Raw genomic sequence first — 18,283 nt, 5'->3', positions numbered from 1 at the left:
TTAAAAATATGAAAAGTTGTTGCAGCAGATAAATAAATTTGACTGCTGAGTTTCCTGTTATTAGGGTTTATGAAGATACACAGAGAAAAATGGACACATTGCATACCAGATCACTTGAGTGGGTGATTCATCTGCCATCAAATAATACAAATAACTTTTCCTGTTAGGAATGAAACAGTCAAACCCTTAAGTACACGATGTTCTAAGTCTTTTTACTTCATTGTAGTTGCGTATAAAGTGTATGTTAACTTTTTGCTGTGAATTTTCCTCCTCTGTTCTGTATGTCGGTTCTGTACAGATGCTGTTTTTTGTTTGTTGTGTTTCGGTACTGTTAGAGCTTCCAAATATCTCACAAATGAAAGACAATGAGGTTATGTAAGGTTAGGAAAGCTACAAATGTTATGGTAGAATCATGTAATACTATTGTTTAAACATATTTGAAGCCAAGAACAATCTAAGAGAGAGAGAGAGAGAAAGAGAGAGAGAGAGAGGTGAAGAGAGATATCAGTGAGGTATATTGTTAGGGTGCTGGACTTTGGGTGAGACTAAGTGACCCTCTCCCATTTCCATCTTCTATAAGAAATCTTTCAGATTCAAATCTCATTATTTTTTAACCTTTTTACAGACCTTTATCGTTAGTATATGTATGAACCATATTTTCACAACTTCATTCTGATTCATACAATTCTCATGTTGAAAACATTTTCAAGGGTAATTAAAAATCAATTTCAAATAGAAAGTTCAAATTTTTGATGTGTAAGGAGTCCCAAAGTTAGAACTTGCAGGAATGGATTAGAGTTACTGAGCCATAGAATGATACATTACACATCATTTTATATTACAGTCCATGTTTAAATTCTACACAATTCAACCTGTTGCATATGAATATAAGTTTCTTTTCTATGGGCAACAAATACTTTTATTTTCATTTTGAAGTTGATCTGTCACCTCTTATCCGATAGGTAAAACATATCAGTAAATATATCTTTTTTGGTAGTTTCATTCAGTAATTTCTCATGCACGGTAATCAGTGTTATTATCCAAGATGGCCAAATCTTCAAGAAATCGAGATCTCTGCAGCAATACCAGAGCTTGAACTTCATCTCTGAGTACCCCCCCCTCCACCATTAAAAAGAGGAATAAAACGTACATTACTTAATGAAAGCTTCGTCTTTATTTGACTTTTGAAGCAGTTGCTTGTGTAATCCATCGGTGAACTTAAAAATGCTGAAACTTTAAAGAATTATTGATTTGGAAGGAAACTTTTTTGTGGCCAATAATCATTGTCAGCTGAGAAGCAATTGAAAGCAAACTGTGCAGGTGATGATTTGGCGCAGTGTTGTTTTAGAATAGTCGTTTTCATTGAAATCAGAAATACTGTGACTATATAAGTTGAGAGTGCTGTTAATGTATGGAGATCCAAGACAGCTAGAAGCCATGTCTGTTATTATTTCAATGATCAGCAGAGTTGTTTGCAGGCCTGCTTCATTGATTAGACAATATGCCTTATGAAAAATCTCTTTATCAGTTTCAATAACAGCTGTTAAGTGTATACATTTGCAACATTTATGGATTTTCAGTTATTTGCGAATGGAAACGGCTGATTCCAACTACTTCTTATACAGTAGTTTTCAGGTTTGTGTTTAGGGGAGACAAATTTTCTTGACTTTCCAGGTCCCTAAAGGAACTTGGGCCCAAATGTCAATACAATTCTTTAACACACACAGTATAAACAGTATTTCTTCCCACTAATTTCAATATTTCAAGTATCAGCTAGTGTTTATGGCTGTAGTATCTACACCTTTCTGAGCCCCTATTACACCCCTCCCTTCCTCCTAAGTGAGTAAGAAAGCACTAATCAAATGTCCCTCATCCTCAACTTGATACACAAAGAAAAAATCTGTGGAGGATATTTCGTTGTATTATGATGTTCCGAGGCTTGTCATTGATTGTTCTTGTTCAAAAGGAGACCAGTATTTGTAAATAATGACTAATTTATTTGAGAGTTAAGGTCGTAATAGCAGCATTTGTGGCTTTGTCACACACGCTGACGTCTCCAGGTCTTAGGGCATTATTAAAGGTAAATTTTCACATGTGCCATGTGTCTGTGCTCTAAAAACGGAGACTTTTAAATAAAGTCAGCTGTTAACAAAGACAGAAAAATGATGATTTTGTACCCTACAAACAAAGTGTGGATTTTAAGCTCTCAATTGAGATGGCCTGTTCAACAATTTACCTGTGCTAAACCAAATGACCTATCTTCTGTATTAAGCCACTCGGTGTAGAAGAGAGGAAAAAAAAATCTACACATGATATTTGTATTTCAGAACCTGAAACACCACGAACATTTAAAATCTTGTCCTATTAAACATGTTATCTCTGTATACAGTTGATATACTGTTAAATATAAATCCACCTTTAGATTGGGCCTGCCTGCTTTCTTTGTGATTGGTAAATCTTCATACGGAAATATTCACCTCTCAAAGGACAGGTTAGTGTTGATTATTTTAGCTGTTTTTGATGCTTTTCCTTTGTGATGAGGACTCTGGAATTGATCGACTTGATTATTCAGTGTGACTGAATTCGTCTCTGTATTATTCAGATTGATAATGTACATGTGTGAGTGTTATTTGATGAATTAATCAGCAAGGAGGGGGACCTAACCTCTGTTTTTTTAAGTGACTTAAAGAGGACTGTGAAAGGCTTTATATTAACGCTTGGTGGATGAGTTAGCAGTTTATGGGTAGTTCATAATTTACCTTTCTTTATAAACTAAAGAGGATTTTCAGCAGCTGTCAGTAGATTGTTTCTCAAACGGCATATTCTACAACCAGACTAGTTTTACTGTGTACACAAAATGAATAAGAAAAGAAAGTCTGCATTTAAGATACCCTCTTGTGCTATTTTTTCATGCTCTTGTCTTTGTTTAAAAATCTCTGAAATATCAACTAAAGCTATATGACCACTTGTTGAATGATAATTCTTGTGTGAACAAATAAGGAATCGCTTAGTCTACGTAACTCTTTCCAAGCTACTGATGACTTTTTATTCTCTAGATTCCTAATTAATACATGTATCTATGTAAAATCTTAAGAAGTTCTTACCAATTCTAATACTGCAGGTAGTTGTAAAGTATGTAGATATTAAAAATGTTTGGCACTTGCATTATATGTTGCTGCGATTGATACAATATGATGGGGATCAGAGAATTTAGTAGTCGCATAACATAAGAATCTACTGTTACAGTATGTTTTTGGAAAGTCTGTGCTGTAGTGGCTCATTCTGAGTCTGTTGTATTGTATGTGGCCTGTGCCTCCCCTCCTAGTGGTTCCGTAATCACTCTACTAGAACCTGATATTTTTTAGAGAACTAACAGGTCCAGTGGGGTTATGTGGGCTGTAAATATTGTGTAATGTCGGAAGATTGACAAAAACTCTCAGTCTGAGGAGGTTTTGATCGTTTTAATTTGACCTGTCTTCCATTTAATCAGGGGATTGTCTGTGTCTTCTTCCTTATTCTCAGGATTGTTTTTATCAGTATTTATTTATGTACACCAAGAATACAAGGGGGTTGACATGGTTAGATTTGATAGATTTAATTAGTAACACTTTATGGAGATCAGTTTACACGACAATGCCCATCATATTCTTGATTTCATAGCACAAGGAAAAAGAAGTTTCAATACTTGAAATTGTAAATCCCCTCTCCCAGTTTCTCTTTTTTAAACGCACATAGCACACATCTGCTTCTGAATTGCTTGTGGATTGAACTCTGCAAAAAAAGAAGAAAAAATCTGAAACATGATGTTTGAGGTTTTTTTGGTGTTTCTGAATTGCGGGTTTCAACATTTCGCTCATGTGTATGGCAAAGAATTCCACAATGCAAGGAAAATTTGCCTGGTAATGTGAGATCTGATTTTTTTATGATGAAGAATTATTCATCACTATCTCAATAGTTATTGAGCAGTCTGTTAATATTTAGTAGGATGGCTAGCATTTCCATTATTATCAGTACATGTATGTGTGACTGTTAAAAAGTGAACAAATACGTCAATCTGAACACTGTAATTTTGAGGAAAAACTTCTGTCAGCCATAACTGTTAAGTTACATTCACACAATTTAACTGCCAAGCCCCTGTAAAACAGTTTTTAAACTTTGAGAGAGAATATACATGTATTTACCTGTGTGGTTTAAGATATGGAAATAAAAGATTGTGTTCTTAGTCATGTGCTGGTAAATCGAGGTCACATTTTTGGACGATACACGAATTTTCCTGTTTATTTCATACCATTGGTTTTTAATACAAGACTCATGCATATATTTTGTTCTCCCATACCTTTTAAATGTACAGATGGTTTCTGCTTTGTAAGCTAGGCTGTCAAAATGTTTTTAATTTGAACTACAAGTTAATTTTTTGGAAGAGTAATTCAGATTGAAAAATTCTTTGTTTTTTAGTCTTGTCGTCTTCTAAATCTGTCATTCATTTTCCTGCAGGGATCGGATGATGAGTCAAAGTATTGGGCTCCTTTTTTCTGTTTCTCTCTCCCTGTTAAATGAGTGTCATTTGTAAATCTGTCCTGTATTGATTTCTGATTTCAGAGCCTGGTAAATTACAAAATATGTGAAACACCTGAGTAGTTTAGGGGCATTCATGTTTATATTTGTATGCTGTTATAAAACAGCATGACCAAAGATGATTGTGTAAGTGTGTGTAAGAGAGAGAGAGAGAGAGAGAGAGAGAGAGAGAGAGAGAGAGAGAGAGAGAGATTTGGTTCCAGCTTGTTCCTTTAATATTTGTAACTGTTTCATTAAAATTTTGATGTTTACACATGTAATTACCGCTAAGAAACACTGCAACTTGAATATATATTATAAAGCACAATTTCTTCTCATTTCTAAAGTATACACCTTTGTAAATGTCAAAATGTAAAGATTAATGTAAATATTGAAAATAATTGATTCCATTTCAGGCACTGACAGATATGAGGAGTCTTAGAAAACACTACATAACTACCAACCAAAGGCTGTAGCTTCATGCTATTAGTGCAACCCAGCAATAGTCTGTAAGTATACTGCCAACAAATGTAATTAATCGTCATCAATCCAGGCTTCAAGACTCCCTGCCAGGGCTAGAATATTTATGCTCCCACAAAAGACATACTGTTAGATTCAGCCAACTAAAAATCAATATAATGCTGTATTACTGTCATCTGTTATCAAATATTCCTTATCATGTTGATTAGGTCAACTGGAACAACTCTTACATGGTTACTCCCCCTGATTATGGACATAGTCAATTAGGAATCCAAGAAATTCCATTCACAAAAGATATTTATTCATACACCCTATATGTCTTTCTTCTGTTTATGAAATAGATGATTTTTATATAATATTTATTTGTGTGATATATTGTTATAGTAAATGGAAGAATGAACGAGAGACCAGTCAAACCACAGAATTCAATTGTGGTTTGAAACAAATTCTATTAACAAGCTTTACTTCAAGGAAGAATAATACCTTCTTTCTTTAACAAGAATTTTTTCACTATGATGCTCACTGCTCAGAGTAAATTTTATCTAATTTATATAGTTTATTCTAGTGGTTGCTCACACATGTGCATTTACTTCTCATGATGATCAAGATGAAAAAGATCTCAGAAAATGAAGAAAAATTCCTGTTTGCCAAGGATAAGCCTTGAATATAAAGCATATTTAACCATGCACACACACACACTAGTCAAAATTCTTGCCACACATTGAAGAGATTTTTTGTTCTCTTGTAGTGAAGATAGATAGAAAAATGTTCATTTATAATTCATTGTATGCCATATGCCCTAGTGTGTCTAACATTTTTTGGATTTTCCATCATTTAAACCTAACTCGATTTAAAGCAGCTTGATCGCGTGTTTCTGTATTAACCATTCCTTCATATACCTTTGTCCTTGTTGATTTTAATTTGTTCTGTTGGAGTGAAATGATAGCAGATCAATTGAACAATGTCAACCTACAGTAGTGTTAAATGTCCCCATACTCGCTGTCATAACAGTCCATGGCTGTAAGTCTGGTTAGGTTCAGTAACAAAGGATCAAGGGGGGAAAAAGGTTGATTTGCAGACTTCCCAACATTTCAACAATGCCCCAAACTAAATGAAAGCAAAACCTGGGAATTTGAATTCTTTGAAAATATGAATAAATGTTGATCTTGATAAATTTCCTTTGTGTGACGTGATGTAAACTTGTGGAAATTTGTCCAGGGGGTATGGAAGCTCGTTTTCTCTCTGTGTGTTACCTGTAAAATGGACAGGTGTTGGACATCCACTGGTTATTGATTGACAGATGGGCACTTCTTGTAGTTCACTTGTAATGATGGTTATATTTTCACTTTCGACAGTGTTGTAAACTCAAATCATTAATCAGAATAAAATAAATATCTTTCTCTGATGAAAGAGTTTATAACATGTCAACTGCTTTATCTTTCTTGATTTCATGCGCTAGAATTAGGAGATATTGTTCAACAATTTTGTGAGCATCGCTCTTTGTACACCTTCCTGTGGCTTAGCTTGCTTCTAAAAACTTCACGAAAACAGGAAAAAAAAATCTATAGAATAGTTTTAAGATCCATTTGAGGATGAATTCCCTATCCCTTGTACAAATGGGCCAATGTGAACATGTTTAGATACTGAAAAACGAAGGAGATGTAATTGTCAAAGGCAGATTTATTGATCAACATGAGATATTGACAAGTCATGTATGACAGCATTAAGAAATTTATTGATCAAAGAAACAAAATACATGCAATTTACATGATAGAAGACACATTGGATCAAATCTCCACAATTATGATGCTGAATTCTCTGTGTTTTTGTTACCTGGAAGTTTTGTATGTACGTTGTACTGTAATATGAACTGTTAAAAACATGAAAAAATCCAAGATCACAGAGAGATGTGAAATGACAAGAAATATTTGGCTGAAGAATATGTGACAAATTTAAACTACCGGTTCTGCTATATTATACCTAGTACAAGCGTGTGATGGAAAAATCCATACTCGCATCAAATAACTACCTACACTTGGGCTCTTTGGAGAAGGTATAATGCATTCCAAATTGTTTTGTCTTAGCTATAAATCATTTGTACTGAATAATGTCATTGTGACATCATTTGATGTCTGACAATCCAGTAAACTTTTATACAACTGCTGTGCATTAATTTACAGAGCCACAGAAAATATCTACCTGTATCTTTCCATTTTTTTGCCACCCAAGTTTTGGGCAAATTGCCTTAAGACTACACATTATTTAATTTTTCTTCTATCCAAGCAAAATTCAAAAGCGTGTTTTAAAAAAAAATTGTATTAATTAAATCAAGGTGCCAGTTTTTTCTCCCAACCCTTTGGAAGAAATCTATTCATTTGGGATGTATGTGAACGAACATTCAACATCTTTACTGCCGCGGAAATCTGTCTTGTGTGTTCCCAATTCTGTAAGTTTGATGGCACTCTGGGAAAATTGGAGAGAGTGTATGAAGAAGATAGAGTCTGAGAATGGTATCATGCTATAAATAAATTAATCCTGTTCTGTATCTACACTGCAGAAGCTTCTCTCAGGATCAATATGTGGCCGAGCCGATTATTAATGGCACACATACAATACACAGAGAAAAGGAGTATCTTTTTCCACTTGAATGTTGAGCTGGAGAATAGAGAGACAGAGAGAGAAAATTATAAAAAACGACTGCTGTTTATTCTGAATCACTCAGTGAAAAATCCATATCATCACTTCTTGTCTTTGACTCGGTGACAATTGCTGCTGATCGGCCTCCGAATACAGGAAAATACTGCCATAACAGCAGCCTGAATTCTACCTCTTGCTGAATTTAGTTTAATATTTAACATGTTACTTCCTGCTAAATTTTTTGTTGATATGTGTCATAATTAATACAGAGAGTAAGCAGGTATACATATTCAATATTCAGTCTCCTACCCAAACAAAGACAACAGACATGCAAATTAAGCAAAAAAAACATATATAAAGCATGACTGTTAAAAGTAACCATATAACTAATATCTGTATATAAATTTTTCTATTTCTGTCACATTGAAACATTTGTTTTATGTGTGTATTGCTCAAAATTGGCATTACATTGAAACAGTGTTTTCTGAAATAGCTTAATAATCATTAGAAAAAAGAAAAATATTCCTTGACAAGAATTGATTGACTTTTATTTTTTGGTTTTAGGTACTATGGAAAAGAAAGACAAAAGTTCCCCAAAACCAAGTCCCAACCTGTTTGACAATGCTGCTGCCAGTAGTCTCCTGGGTGAGTAAGAGTGTGCATTAATTCTGAGAGATGTAAGGAAGCCATTCTGTGGGAACAATGAACAGGGAATGCCTCAGAGCAAATCCTGGAAGATGTGTGATCAGGACTCTGTGTAAATAATGTCTGATTAAAATTGATGAAATTATGTACTGGTAAATGGTTGTGGGCTGCATTGTAGATTTCTTTTTAAAAATCTGGGATACGACAGATGATTTGTATCATCATATAATAAGGAGATATAGAAGTCAATCCATAAGAGACAATTCAAAAAAGAACAAAAAATCACTCAGACTTTTGGACTTTCATTATGAATCATCATCAAGATATGCCAAATTATCATGTCTGACAATTGTCATGGGATGGGCGATTCTTCAGAATTGAACTTTTACTTGCTTTCTTACCTAATAACAATTGAAAGAGTCACTGTTAAAAAAATATTTTGTGTTTTGTGTTGTGTGGGTAATCCCCATTTCTGTGATTTTTTTACAGGTGGTTTTTCCTAGGTTTTAGAGAGGAGAAGTATTGCTGGTTCTTGATATTCTGATGTTTTTTGTTTTTGTTTTTTATCTCTACAGATTCCAAACTAATTCAAAATAAAAATGTTGAAAAAACCCAGGAAGAAGAAAGACATATATATATATTTTTTCATTATGTATATGACAGACAGTTCTTTTATTTATTGATGTTGATTTGTTTTTTGTACAAATAGAGCTCTATGTTATTTATAAGACATGACTGCTAGTTGCAACATTGAGTTTAGAAGTACAGTAGGATAGTCTTGCCTAAAGCTAGGTCTAGATTTTCTATCCAAGTCAATCCTAATGTTTTGAACAAAGGCATCCACAGTCTACACATTACTAATCAGTACCAAATATTGGTCTATTAATGTACCAGTCGTACATGTTGCATGTAGCATACCACTATATTAGTTTACGGTATGTGGTGACTTTTACAGGTATCAACTAATCAACTCAGGTGTGTACAGGTAGAGTGCATTGTTCTTCTCTTTTACAGGTGTCCCCCCATTTGGCCTGCCCTATGCCCACATCCCCAGCACCTTCTCCCTCCTGGGTCACTACCCAGCCTTCCCCATGTCATCCCTCTTTGGGGAGCTTGGGGAGAGGGGACTAGCCAGTCTCCCACCTGGTAAGAGCATTGTTGTTTTACGATACTGCGTACCTATTGTCATTTTATGATACTGAATACCTATGTGATAAAAGGCTTGCACTTCACTTCTCTTGATGATATCACTGCACTTCACTGGAATTGAATTTCAGTGGTACAACTTTAATATGATTCATTTATAAATATATATATTGCATTGCATAATCCACTTGGTGAGATTTAATATATTGCACATTTTATTAACCTAATTAGGAATTAATTGAATATACTAGAAATGAATGTGAATAGTGCCATGGCATTCATTTAAAAAAGAAAAATTATCGTAAACTTTGCTCATTTTGGATGGATAAAGATGTACCTGAAAACAAATATGAAGTTTATATGCCAGTAAGGCTACCATATGAATTAAAAAGATTTAGTGAGGGGAAAAAAGAGAAAGAAAGTGGAATTAAGACTGATTATATACAATACAGTGTAGTTTTCTTTTGTCTAATTAAACTCTTTAGGTGGTGCCTTGTGGACTTACGGCGCCTCAAACTATGATCATAACAGATATCCGGATTTCTTTGCAGGCTCGCTTCTAGGTACAAGCTTCACAAGTCCGCTTTTTAACCTGGAGCTTCCCCCCAATGGGGCCCCACTCACTATAAAAATCCCAGATTTTACAAACGTAGAACTGTCAGACAAAGACAGTAAGATATTGACCATTTTATCTTTTGGCTATTGGTGTCACCCATTTTTTTTTTGTATTGAAACCATGATAATTATTTGCCACATCCCTTTATAGTTTAGTTCTGTGCTTCCAGATTGGTTTTGCTTGTAGTCTAATGTAGTGATGCCCAGACATTAAAAAAATCATATCATATTGATATTGTAATTTTGATGGTATAGTGTATAAATCATTTGGTGTGTTATAGATATTATTTACTTTCACAGTCAAGATTTTATAAAATGCCATTGATGTGCATAAAAACTTATTTATCAAGCAACCTCCAGATCTAGTTGAATTAGGTTTTCCCCCATTACTGTAGTTCAATTTTCATTTGTCAAAACTTGTGTATTTCATGCCATTGCATACAATTTTCATTTTCATTCCTCATTAATGGTAAATGTTTGGCTAAATAGTAATGTGCAATGAGTTTCTTGCTTTTCATTTTAATTAATTTCTTATTCTCATTATCTTTTGCATAAATTCAAATTAAAGAAAATTACCAGTATACTCCTGCTGAAAATAACTTGATAAATTTGTGTATTGTAGAATTGTCAGGAAAACTAGGTTCAGCCAGTAAATCACATTCCTCATCGCCCTCTTCCAAAGAGTCACCAAAAGCTTCACCCAAAACTGTCTCCAAGGCAACCAGCAAGGCTGCTACCACCTCCTCTGGCATTTTCAGCAACAGCACCAATGGCAGGAAAACCAGCACCTCGGCAACCAGTGGTGGGGGCAGTCTAATGACAGGGAAAAGCCTGAAAGCAGGGCGCTCCTTGCTAGCAGGCAACAGTCTTTTAGCTGAAAAATTTAAGAAATCAAAGTTGTCGTCTGCTACCTCACCTAGTCACACAGAGACCAATGGTACATCTTTCTTATCATCCGAGTCACCCCGTCTAGTTAGTCCAAAACAGAAGCATGCAAGGGAGGAACAGGTAGGAAATCCAATCTTCCTGGTAATTTCTATTTTTAGATTATGAATTTTATCCACTTAAGGACACATGAAATGTTCCTACATTTTAGATAATTTTCCATTAAAAATTATTCCTAATATATTTGCATTTAAACTGGTCAATGCCCAAAATTTCAGGTACATTACCAGACCATTTTTGGAATTAAAATATTTCGGATTTTCCTTATAATAGCTTGCAAAATGCAATTAAATGCTTATAAATTGAGCCATAGTATATATTTTCCATTTAAACTATGATAATAACATATATTAAAAGAAAAATATTACATATTTCATAAAATCTATTTTCGGAATTATATAGTGGAAATCTTCACATTGCAGAGGTAGGAAAATTTTTAGAAAATAATGGAAGATAGGCTGCATCTGACCTTAACTCCTGTTTATTACTTCAGATAAGATTTACTATAAAAAGCTCAAATTTTTAAAGTTCCCATGAATAACTCAGGTAAAAATCCAAGTCAACTTAGAAATTCAGTGGAAAAAGAACCATAACTCCTCCAAGTCTTTCTTAAAAAAATTAATATTGTACCTGTTTTTTTATCCAGGGATTAGAAAACGGAGACCACCATCCAAGTGAAGAGGATCAGTCTGAAGATGAGTCTCTCTCAAGTAGATTTGTTGTCAATGGCAACCAGGAGGATGAGGAGGAAGGCATGGATCAGGAATTGGACAGCTCTAGGAAGAATGGTCCATCCATACACATTGATGGCCTCAAGAAGAAGCTGATAGCAGATCAGATCAGACAGAGGGTTCAGAACAAGCCCATACAGAGCATTAGGCCCTCTATAATGCAACCAATGAAGCGTGGTAGGGGGAGGCCTCCAAAACAGTCACAAACAGATTCAGAGGATGAGGTTTGTACATTTATATATACCTTATTTTACTCAAATTCATTGAAGGATTAGGAATGATTAAGTTTATTTCAAATAACAGTTTGCAATTCTTATAACCAAATATATTTTTCTTATAAGCTTCAATTTTAAAAGTAAACGTAAAGTTTAAAACATACATTTTCAAATGTCTTGTACAGCCCAAAGACCCAGATGCTCTAAAGGCTCAACTTAATGCTACTCTGCTTAAACAGGAACTCCAGCTAAAGAAACTGAGAGAGAAACATGAAAAGGAGCAGGAAGCTTTAGTGGTGAGGCTTAATCTTAATTCAAATTTAAAAAAAATATCTGTATTTTCTCTTGCAAAATCAAGTTATAGTATAGGGGATATGAATTATATCAAAAATCCCCGAGCTAAAATATTAGGATATGAATTAGGGAAGTCAAGAAAGAGAGCAAAAAAGTTTTCTCTGTTTTGTGTATACAGGCACAGAACAAGAATGATCTAAAAGCCCAATTAGAAGCCAATTTAAGAATTCAGCAGATGGAGGTCAAACTGATGAAGAAACAAAAACAGCAGGAGTTGGACCTAGCTGTCCTGGTACAGCTTTGGCCAGATATTTCTTTCCTTTCCTTTTTTTCTTCCTTTTAAGTCATTTAATATTTGGTAATTTCAATTTTTGGTATCTGATTATTTCAGTATCAGAAGAAGCAGCAAGAGCTCCTGAAGCAAGGAGCGAAGGACAAATTAAAATACCAACAGGAGAAGAGTGAACAAAAGAAGAAAGAGTTGGAGGATAAGAAGAAGAAGGAGATTGAGACCACCATGAAGGTTCAACAGCTTCTGAAACTCTCAGAGAACGAGCGAAGGACTCGAGTGAGTGGGGACAGACCAGTCAAGGGGAAGTCACCCTCCTCTATGAAAATTAACCAGGTGTGTTTTGTTACATACAGTAATTAAGAGAACAGTATTTTGTGTTTGTGTCAATATTGTCAGGGCAAGCATTAAATTGGATGCTGTGCTACCCACTGGAAATAAAAACCACAATGAGGTAGTGTTTCCAATTCTAATATATTTGAATAAATGTCTTTAATTATATATTCATTTGTAGTTGTTGCAAGAAAAGATGAATGCCAGCTCCTCAAAATCTGAAGCAGAGAGCAGTAACAAGATGACGGTTGATGAGAAACTGGAGGCTAAAGTCCGGGCAATGCTGGAGGAGGAGAATTCCAACATGTCTGGTGATTCATCAGACTCGGAGAGTGAGAACGAGAATCACGGAATGATGGACTCGATGAGCGAGATATCAGACTCCACCAATGACCACCACAGTCAGTATGAGGAGGCCGGGAGTTCCACGTCTAAAAGGAGCGCTGATGAAATGTCTGAGGGTGAGAGATAGTCATGTCCCTCTGTATGATGAAGATACATAAGGCTGGAAATTGCTATAAAACTGAGCTCACCATAATATTAATGTGGGCTTGCTTGATTAATTCTTCAATTCTTCTGATCAGTCAGCAGTAGAAGGTTGTAATCATAACACTAGATCACTGCTAATGATATTTCACTGTTTTTATAGGGGGATCTCCAACAAAGAAGCCCCGTGTCCAAATGGATGAGGCAGCTTTACAGATTCCTCTGGACAATGGCTTCAGACGCACGACCACCATCCATGCTATAGGCAAACGAGGCTTTATTGGGGAGGTTCTATACTATGGCCCCTGTGGAAAGAAAATGAAAACAATTCCTGATGTCATGAGGGTAAGTTATCCTTTTGTAACTGCTCAGAAAATAAGTTCAGAACTATATATCACAATGTAAGTTTTATATTGAGGTAAAAACTGAAAAATTCCAATTTTTTTTTTTCAGTACCTTGAAAGAAACTATATCAAGGAGTTTGGAAGGGAGAATTTCTCATTTAATACCAGGGTGAAAGTTGGACAGTTCTTTGAAGGACAAGCAGGAACATCAGTGAGTAGTTAATTTTAAACATAAGGAATGCATGGAGAATTTTTAATTTTCTAATTGTTAAGTATCGTTTAATCAAACTCATGAAAAGATACAATATCTCTAGATTCTTTCACAAACCACTCTTGAATATTCAAATTACTGTAAACGTATTATATTTGGCGTGTACGATATTTGGAGGAAAATAGATTTTGAACAAGTTGGCGTGGATTTGAATTAGCGTATTCCTAAATGTGACTATTCTTATGCATATATGCATGGCATTTAGCGATGTACTTGATTTAGAGGAAGCCACATTCTGCCAAAAACGCTAAATAGAATGCTCAGCCAAATGTAATACGTTTACAGTATACTATAATAGAATTTATAATCAACTTTGTTATAATAAAAAATTCCATCAAAAGACTGCTTTATTTTGTCCCATAAAAATCATAAAAGTACAGTAGTGAAAAGAGAGATGTTTTCTGCTATTTCTGGCAAGTTTTTAAATTTAAGTCAATCTTATGAATTGGCTTTTGATTGTTTTTTTTCAACAGGAAATAGTGAAGTTAAGTGATGAGCAAGTGAATGAGAGAATGTCTCTGATTGAGAGCAAGAGACAGAAGCTGATGAAAATCAAACAGATGAAGGGAAGCAGACGACAGGAAAAACAAAACAAGCAGATACAGCTGGCGAAGCAGATGATGGAGCAGAAACTCAAGAAACGCATGGAACAGCAAGGTCTGTTAGTGTTTGGAGACACTGGATTTGCTTGTCCTTGGCTCCAATTCAATAACACTTACGTATATTTCAAAATTTACGTCATAAAATCAAATTCTTTCAAATAAGCATTTTAATATCTCTTAATAAAATATGAAGCAGCTTAACTAAATTTGTGCGAATTGAATATATATTAACAGAAATGGCTAAGCGTGCTGCAGAGTTCAAGATACAGAAGAGAGAAGAGAAACAGAAGATGAAGGACACGGCTCGTAAAATCAAGGAAAGTCGAGGTAGTGACCCCCCTACACCTCCCTCTACATCTACTAGTGACTGGCAATCACAGATGTATTGTCTACCAGACAACATCCTGTCATGTGATCCCAATGCCTCAGGTCAGATAAGTCACCATGGCCTGTCGCCTGCTTCAAGTGTCTGCCTTAATCCAGTGCTTTATCAATTTCATTCCAAGTTTTTGCTTAATTGATTTGGCTTTTCAAACAAAATTTGCTTTACACCAGTACCATGCATTTTTCAACATGACAGCTCTTTATCCACTTATTATTAAAATCTTAGATTTATTGAGATCACTGTTTTGCAAAATCCTAACAAACACTGCAAACTTGTAAAATCATTAAACATATTTGAATGAATACTGATTTTTATGTTAGCTTTTAAAATCTGCTTTTCTAGTTCAGCCCAGTTTTTTGAAATGACAACTAAAAAATTTGCTTTTTTATGATCATAGTTAGCATGCTTATGGACAGAAATATTTTCTGAATCAAAAATCTTCAGGCGTCAGTATTGATCCATTTTTTTTTTTTTTTTACTGAAAGTGTTTTTGCTCAAGGTTCTGTGTATGGAATCTGCATGTTAACTTGTTTGTTAAGATGTGATGGCAAAAGAAAAGGTCAAATTTCTGAGACGTGATAATTAATGAATCACATTCCTGATGGATTGCAAGCATTTTGAAATAGTACATGTATACCGGTATATATATATTTATTATTTATAAAGAATTCCTCAGTAGATGTAAAAATAGAAATTCATTAGGAATGTGGCAAAAAAATCAAATGAAAATTCAGGATAGAGGCGAGGGAAATGTTTTAGAAAAAAGCTAAATGATCTTACATCAATGTATTTCTATACAGAATACAGTACAACATGTCTTTAAGAAATATTTATGACAATGAAACTTTTTGTAGGATAGATGTATGAAAATTAGTTTTAAGCCACCATTAAACAGATTAATACAAAGATTCAAATAACTGGCTATAATATGCATTTTTCTGTGAATGTCTTCAATTAGTCCTATTACCAAAAACTTGACCGAGTTTTGGGGACACATGAATGTTGGATGTTTGCTTTAAGATGAGCTGCATGCTTCACTTTTGTCAAAATGATGCTAACTGGGCTTGTAATAGGTACTGTATAACTGGATTTTTATGAGGCGTGGTGTATGTTTTTGCGACATTTTGAGTATCAAAGGCCAAAAATTTGTGTCAACTATTGTCCTTATTTGTCATCTCAAAAAATGAATTGCATTTTCTGCTTTCTAAACGTAAAAATTTGTACCCAGATAAAAAACCAGTTATATTAAAAATGTTACCTGTTCTAGTTGTTTGTACATCTCTACCTATGTGTATTTTCATATATGTATTATTTTATATGTTACTGTAATTAACATTCATTTACAATAATGCAGTAATGAACTGAGTTTCAAGGTTTCTTTAGATCATTAATTTGAATTAATTTTGAATAAACTGTATGTGTGACATTCTTTAATCAATATTTTAACATCCTAATGATTCTAACTCCATAACGATTGTACTCAAACACCAAAGCTGCTGACAGAAATTGAAAAAAATATGCACAGCTGATTCATCTTATGACATTACCTATTTAAAAAGATTTATTAAGTGTGTAACGATTTAGCAAAAAGCAATTTTTTTCTCATGAACAGCAAGTGAAAAGAAGATGCAGAAGGAGCAGTTGCGGGCCTTGCGAGAGCAGGAGAAGCATCAGAGACAGGAGCAGATGAGACTCGAGCGCGAGATGCGGGCTCAGCAGATCCTCGAGGTGGGTGCTCTTACCGTGATGATCCAACTCGCTTCTGTATACAGCTCTCTGCTTTTAATCCCAGTATAATACGCGACATCAAAAGTTTATTTAAGCTAGTTTTACTGTGTGAAAGGTAACAAGAACAGAAAATCAGTGATTTAAATTATTTTCTGCCTTCATTGTTCTACATAAATTCTTACTTAATCATAAATACAGTGTTATCAATCAATTCAAGAGGGCCAGATGTTATGAACTTCAGTGATTTCCAAGTTTTTTTTAAGGTGAAAGACGTGCCTAGAAATATTCATGTAATTTTAATTAGTTGGTATAAATTTTTGTAAAAAATAAAGCCACCCTTGATAGCTTGAACCTTATACATCTTCTATCATCTATGAATTTTAGTAAAACATATATCCAAAATCCTGTACAATTTTTTCAGAGGTGTAAAAAGATAGTAATCAAGGCTGAGACACCAGTATAAAATCTTTTAATTTGTTTTTTTTTCCTTTTAATATTGCTTTTGATTTAAAACACTATTATTATTACTTTGTGTTTCTCAATTGATATCATAATTAAACTTTTAGTTGAATATTTTGATTCAAATATTGTTTTCTGTTGCAAGTTGCAAATTTGCCGTAGAGAGCTAAGCATGTTGTTGTCTGACCAAAATACTACAGTACTGTAAAAAAAAAAAAAAGAGAGAGAGGAGAGAGAGAGAGAGAGAGAGAGAGAGAGAGAGAGAGAGATTAACTGTTATACTCTTATTTTGTTCAGACTTTAGAGATATTTTATGTTTTGACTATTTGTTACAGTCTAACCTTTTATGGTATCATCTAGAGAGAGTAAGTAGGACGACTATGTAGTACCTCCTCTAATTTGACAGCTAGTTTCCTCCCTTTGTTGCCCTTGATTTATACATGTATCAAAGGGCTGCCATATAGTTCTTGCTTTTATACATATATTCATATTCAGAAAATATTCTTTATATCTCTCTACTATTGTAGTTTTTTCTCTTTATTTCAAAGTACATTTATTTTATATTCATGTTTACTTTAGAGCGTGACAATGTAGTTTTCAAATGTATCTGCATTGTGAATAAAGTTTTAAAGTATCAAAGAACCTTTGACAAAACTATGATATATCTTATGTAGGCTATATCAACAAAGAGCTTCTAAATTCAAAACATCCTTTAAGTATATAAATTGTAAAATATTCATCTTCAGACATTATATATACAGTTGAACTTTGAAATCTCTTACACTGATATCTCGAATACAATGACTATGTCAAAGTGATTTGAAAGTCTCAACCACTTATTTTTTAAGTATTTCACCTTCATTATCTCGAATACTCAGATATTTTGAAGTTTTTAAACAGTCCCATCTAGTTCGAGATAAAAGGGTTTGACTGTATGGTTTGTGACTATTAAACTAATTATAATGCAAAATAATTATACACTGGAGCATGTGCACATATTACATGCCAAAAGCATAATTTATACTACACATATAATAATTAATGTAGAAATTCTGTAGCCATGGATATCCTAAAATTTGTATATTTACAGACTTTGAAACATTCAATAGGATACATATACTACT

The 18,283-nt window shown here is 34.1% G+C and overlaps 1 protein-coding gene across 13 annotated transcripts in view; it reads left to right on the top strand.

The window, feature by feature from the left end:
* The window catches only part of LOC128162943 (bromodomain adjacent to zinc finger domain protein 2B-like), a 31,584-nt gene that overhangs the window by 2,283 nt on the left and 11,018 nt on the right, over positions 1–18,283 (top strand). For 4 of the 13 annotated variants that reach the window (XM_052826709.1, XM_052826635.1, XM_052826411.1 and 1 more), the window contains exons 2-17: positions 4,971–5,063; positions 8,236–8,316; positions 9,331–9,462; positions 9,948–10,025; positions 10,700–11,085; positions 11,669–11,977; positions 12,154–12,264; positions 12,441–12,554; positions 12,654–12,887; positions 13,066–13,345; positions 13,534–13,715; positions 13,824–13,925; positions 14,459–14,642; positions 14,822–15,016; positions 16,585–16,700; positions 17,495–17,524. In XM_052826709.1, the coding sequence (XP_052682669.1) occupies positions 8,241–8,316; positions 9,331–9,462; positions 9,948–10,025; positions 10,700–11,085; positions 11,669–11,977; positions 12,154–12,264; positions 12,441–12,554; positions 12,654–12,887; positions 13,066–13,345; positions 13,534–13,715; positions 13,824–13,925; positions 14,459–14,642; positions 14,822–15,016; positions 16,585–16,700; positions 17,495–17,524 (2,529 nt within the window). In that variant the 5' untranslated portion in view covers positions 4,971–5,063; positions 8,236–8,240. Of the gene's footprint in view, positions 2,492–4,970; positions 5,064–8,235; positions 8,317–9,330; positions 9,463–9,947; positions 10,026–10,699; positions 11,086–11,668; positions 11,978–12,153; positions 12,265–12,440; positions 12,555–12,653; positions 12,888–13,065; positions 13,346–13,533; positions 13,716–13,823; positions 13,926–14,458; positions 14,643–14,821; positions 15,017–16,584; positions 16,701–17,494; positions 17,525–18,283 lie in introns of all 13 variants that reach the window. The other 9 variants (XM_052826842.1, XM_052826777.1, XM_052826478.1 and 6 more) reach the window with 8 other exon arrangements.

This window comes from Crassostrea angulata, chromosome 1 (genome assembly GCF_025612915.1).
Source record: "Crassostrea angulata isolate pt1a10 chromosome 1, ASM2561291v2, whole genome shotgun sequence".
NCBI classification, from domain to species: domain Eukaryota; kingdom Metazoa; phylum Mollusca; class Bivalvia; order Ostreida; family Ostreidae; genus Magallana; species Magallana angulata.
The sequence above is the reverse complement of the archived record's forward strand: the minus strand, read 5'-3'. Positions and strand labels throughout refer to the sequence as shown.